The following is a 4228-nucleotide window of genomic DNA, read 5'->3' on the forward strand; positions in this document are numbered from 1 at the left end:
GACAGGGGGACAGGGCAGGGGGACAGGGCTGAGGGCAGGGGTACAAGGCTGCGGGCAGCGGGACACGGCTGCGGGCAGGGCTCGGCGGGGCTGCCCGGGCGCGGAGGGCGGGCAGAGCGCTCACCGGGGGACGGGAAGAGCTCGATGTCCACCTTCTCCGTCTTGATGATGGTCAGATCCACCGCCGCCTTCATGGCTGGGGCAGCGCGGCGGGGGCGTCGCGCCGGGAGCGGGGGGCGGCGGCTGAGCCCCGCCGAGCGCGGAGCGGAGCGCTCGGGGCAGCGCGGCCGGCGCTGCCTCCCTCCTCCTCCTCCTCTTCCTCCTCTTCCTCCTGCTGCTGCTGCTGCTGCTCCCGCTCCTCCTCCTCCTCTTCCTCCTTCCTTCCTGCCTCCCTTCCGCGCTCCCTCGCTGCCCTGCCGGCTGCTCTCCCGGCTGCGCTCCGCTCCGCCGCCGCCCCGGCCGGGCTGAGCCGCCGAGGGGAGGGGAGGGCGCTGGGCCGGCCCCGAGCGGTGACAGCGGCGGGAGGGACCCGGCGCGGACCCGCCCGCCCCGCCCCGGAGGTGGCCCCGGCCCCCGGCCCCGCGGGGAGCGGAGCCGGAGCTGCTGCGGGACATCGGGGGGTCCCGGGGATGCGGGGAGGGGGCAGCGCGTCCAGCGCATCCCATCCAGCGCCTCCGCCGCAACCTCTGCGCGCATCGCCGTGCCCAGAACACGACGGGAAAACAGAGTGTGAGCACGGGGAAAGAGCCCGAGGACGGGGAAATGCCGCTGGGCTGCAGCCAGCCCTGGGCTAGAGCCGCAGCAGCCTGTCCAAAACCGATGGTTCTTGAAACCAGGCCAGTTGTCTTCACCCTGCCTGCCTCGACACGAACCGCTGCCTTTCATGCTCACCCATTCACTCTCCCATCACCCCAACATTGTCCCATCAACCCCTCACAACTTCCATCATCCCGCTTGGAGCAGCCTGATCCTCTCCCACCCTCAAGTGGGTGCACGGCCAGGGCAGTGTGGGTGCACATCGTGTGGTGACGGGTTCCCAGGCCTGCTTTGTACAGGTGGGAGGCCAAAAAGGTTTAGGAACTGACTGGATAAAAAGATTCAAGATGAGTATTGTGCCAGCGTGGCACGGAGTCAACAGAAGAATGTCGTTTTTCACATGAAATATGTTTTATTGTATTTAGGTAGCACAAACTTCAGACCACAAACGGCAGAGCAGGAGGGAGATTATGACTCACAGATGTCAACTTACCGGTACAGAGAAAAAAAAAAAAAAATCATTAGCAACCAACTCTTGTGGTTCTCTCACTCTGAAAGTCTTTAACAGCCTCCTGGCAGAGCCTGGGCTGCTCTCAGCAAAGCTGGGCTCAAATGAACACGGGCCCACATGAGCCACTGGCCAAGCCTTGGGATGAACCAGGGTCCTGCTTGCAAACACCCTGGAAACCTCCCAAGGCCTGAGGGCTGAGCTGCAGATGCAAAGGCTGCAGCTCCCAGCACTGGGAGCCCCTGCAGCCCTGCCTTCCTCAGCCCTTCTCAGCCGCCCCAGGGCGTATTTATAGAAGGAAAGTTTGTGTAACTGAAAGAAGCTGCAGGAGGTGCCGGGGCCAGACCTGGAGAGCCCGGTTGTGGCTGCACAAACGGCCAAAGCAAGGCAGATAGTTCAAGACACAGCCAGCAGGAAGGTTGGAGCTGGCAAAGCCAGGCAGGCACTGAGTTCCAGCCCAAAGTTCATCTCCCAGGCACCTCACCCACTGACAACCTCTCACATTTCCGATTTTACAGGCAATCGTGTTTTCAATTTACTCACAAGCTCAGTTCTGGGCAACTTATTCCTGCAGCAGTGGAGTGGGATCAGCAATTCATGGTGTGACCAATAAATAAACTCCCGCCGCTGGTTCCCCTGGGCTTTGGGGAACCTGAGCCGTGCTCAGGCAGGCACAGGGATTGAAACCTCTGCTGGTGGTTTGAAACCTACCACAGGAATGAACCTGGAAATCCAGAAGTGAAAAGAGAACGGCTGTGGGGCTAAAATGTGGTCCCTGCAGGGATAAAATTGCCTCTCCCATCCAGGATAATGTGCTTGCACCTGCCCTCGGTTTGGGTTTCTTTTCTCTCTTCCCTGTACGGCAACGATTGAAGGGAGAAACTATAGAGAGGAGATTTAGCAGAACATTTCCAGTTGCAAATCAAAAGGGGATTCAGGGGAAACAGCTGCCTTTCTGTCTGATCTCTGATCCTTTCAGGGCAGGCTGGGGAAGAGAAACCTGATGCATTTATCGCAGCCCCGCGATCTCTCCCTTCCTACCCTCGGCTGGGCTGTGATCCCGCGGTGGGAGAGAGGGGGAGTGAGTGTGTGAGTGTGTGTGTGAATGAGTGTGTCAGTGTGTGTGTGTCTGCCTGTCTGTGTGTGTCAGTGTGTGTGTCAGTGTGTGTGTCAGTGTGCCAGTTGCTGCAGGTGCCTGCGGGCAATGGAACCATCAGAGGGCACCTGCAGTCCCACCCGCATGGAAATGACCCGCGGTGGATAATTCCCCTGCCCAGAGACAGCAGCAGCACCAGCCACAACCCCCAGCCCGAGCAGAGAGGAGGAACTTGGCGAGGTCCCCGTGACTCGCCCGTTTCTTGGGCCGTTTGCTGATGCCACAAGGGGAAGGCTTTGCTGAGCAGAGCTGGGCACTCAAAGCAGCAGCAGAGGAGGCAGCGTTGTCCCCCGTGCTGTCACTGCTTTGGCCTCGCTCCCCTGGGCCGGTGATTTTTGGCTCGGCCTGTCCTGCAAACGTTCCCGTCTCGGGGACTGGCTGAACTCCAGTGCACCTGTACTGGGGCTCCTTCCCTCCTGGACCAGTGCAAAGGCTCCAATAAAGATCTTTCTCACAGCTCGTGTGGTTTTTATTAGGAAAGACCCACGCGCTCTTGGCATCCCCGCTCAGCTCTCATCCAGCAAAGCCAGTGACACCAAACCACAGGTTGATGCAGAGGGGCTGAGATGGAGCTTTGAGCTTTGCCTCAGCCCCTCTCGTGCCCACCCCCCCCAAAAAAAAATTTCATTTTGCTGTTGCGTTTCATGACAGCCCCCAGGCGCAGGGAAAGCAGAAACGCTTCCAAAGCAGCGCCGGGGGAAAACCCCCCAAAGCGGAGGAAAAGCAAGGAGTGGCTGCGGGCAGAGGTTTCCTCCCGGGGCAGCTGCATCTCTCCCTCGAACCCGGCTCCGTCCTAACAGCCGCCTTAATTTGTGTTCACTTCAGAGCCCGCGACATGAAAGGGCTGGCTCTGAGCTCCAGCTGAGCCGCTCAATGGCTCAGTGTTCGCACAAGGCATGGAAGGAATCCATCGCTTAGTTTCTTCAGCTGGGATGTGACCAATTGGAGCCCAAGACCTGCCAAACATGACTTCGCCTCGGCAACTGGTTCCTATTTGCTGCTCACGGGCTTTAGAAAAATCTTTCCTCTTCCGCATCCAAGTCTCACCCTCCTTTTCCACTCTGGTGACAACGTGAGTGTCTCCTGCGGCTCTCTCCCGTGGAGGGAGGATGCCGGGCTGAGGAGAACAGCCCTCCTGCCATTAACGTGGCCAAAAGATGGGAGATAACCATCTGCCCTCCCTCCACAATGCAGCCCGGCTGTTTTCCAGCACTTTTGGGAACAAAGAAAGGACGGGCAGTAATGCCACATTGTTCCCAGGGACGCTGACTAACCTTGGGTTAAAAGAATAATAATTATTATTCCCTTAGCACTGAGGAAAGGTGTCACTGAGCCCAGCCCTCCCCGGGCTTTCTGGGCTGCTCTTCCACGACCTTTCTCCGAGCTCTTTCCCTTTGCCAGCCTCAAATTCACCCCTGTCCCTGCCCAGGGCAGCTGCTGGCTGTCCTCAGAATGCTACAGAGCTGGGACAGCTTCTCCTTTCCCTTGGATTTACCCCTTCTCATTCCAGCAGGAATTAGGTGTAACTCCTGGTCTGGAGAAGCTTTTCCAAGCCACCTCTGGGGTGAAACACAACGGAGCATCCACCCAGCTGTAATGGCCAGGAAATGAAGAACACCATATCCAATTAAAACTGCAGGGGGATATTTATGGCAGAACGTAATTAGCCAAATTGGAGCCTTCCCCAAAACTGCCATGGGATTTTTAATGACCTCGAGCGGCCAGGGATTCGTTTTGATGTTTTGTCAAAGTAAACAATATCCAGAGGGCTTGAGACAAAAATCAGGAGCAAAGGGGAAGGAGGGGGG

At 58.2% G+C, this 4228-nt stretch overlaps 1 protein-coding gene across 1 annotated transcript in view; it reads right to left on the minus strand.

The window, feature by feature from the left end:
- The window catches only part of ETS1 (ETS proto-oncogene 1, transcription factor), a gene marked incomplete at its 3' end in the record, with an annotated part of 45302 nt that extends 45049 nt beyond the window's left edge, over positions 1–253 (minus strand). Inside the window, exon 1 of the mRNA XM_027908243.1 lies at positions 125–253. Within this exon, the coding sequence (XP_027764044.1) occupies positions 125–194 (70 nt within the window). The remainder of the gene's footprint in view (positions 1–124) is intronic.
- Positions 254–4228: the final 3975 nt, after the last annotated feature.

Source organism: Empidonax traillii, unplaced genomic scaffold, assembly GCF_003031625.1.
Source record: "Empidonax traillii isolate 1590-97213 ecotype Southwest subspecies unplaced genomic scaffold, ASM303162v1 scaffold1663:size136074, whole genome shotgun sequence".
Classification (NCBI taxonomy): Eukaryota; Metazoa; Chordata; class Aves; order Passeriformes; family Tyrannidae; genus Empidonax; species Empidonax traillii.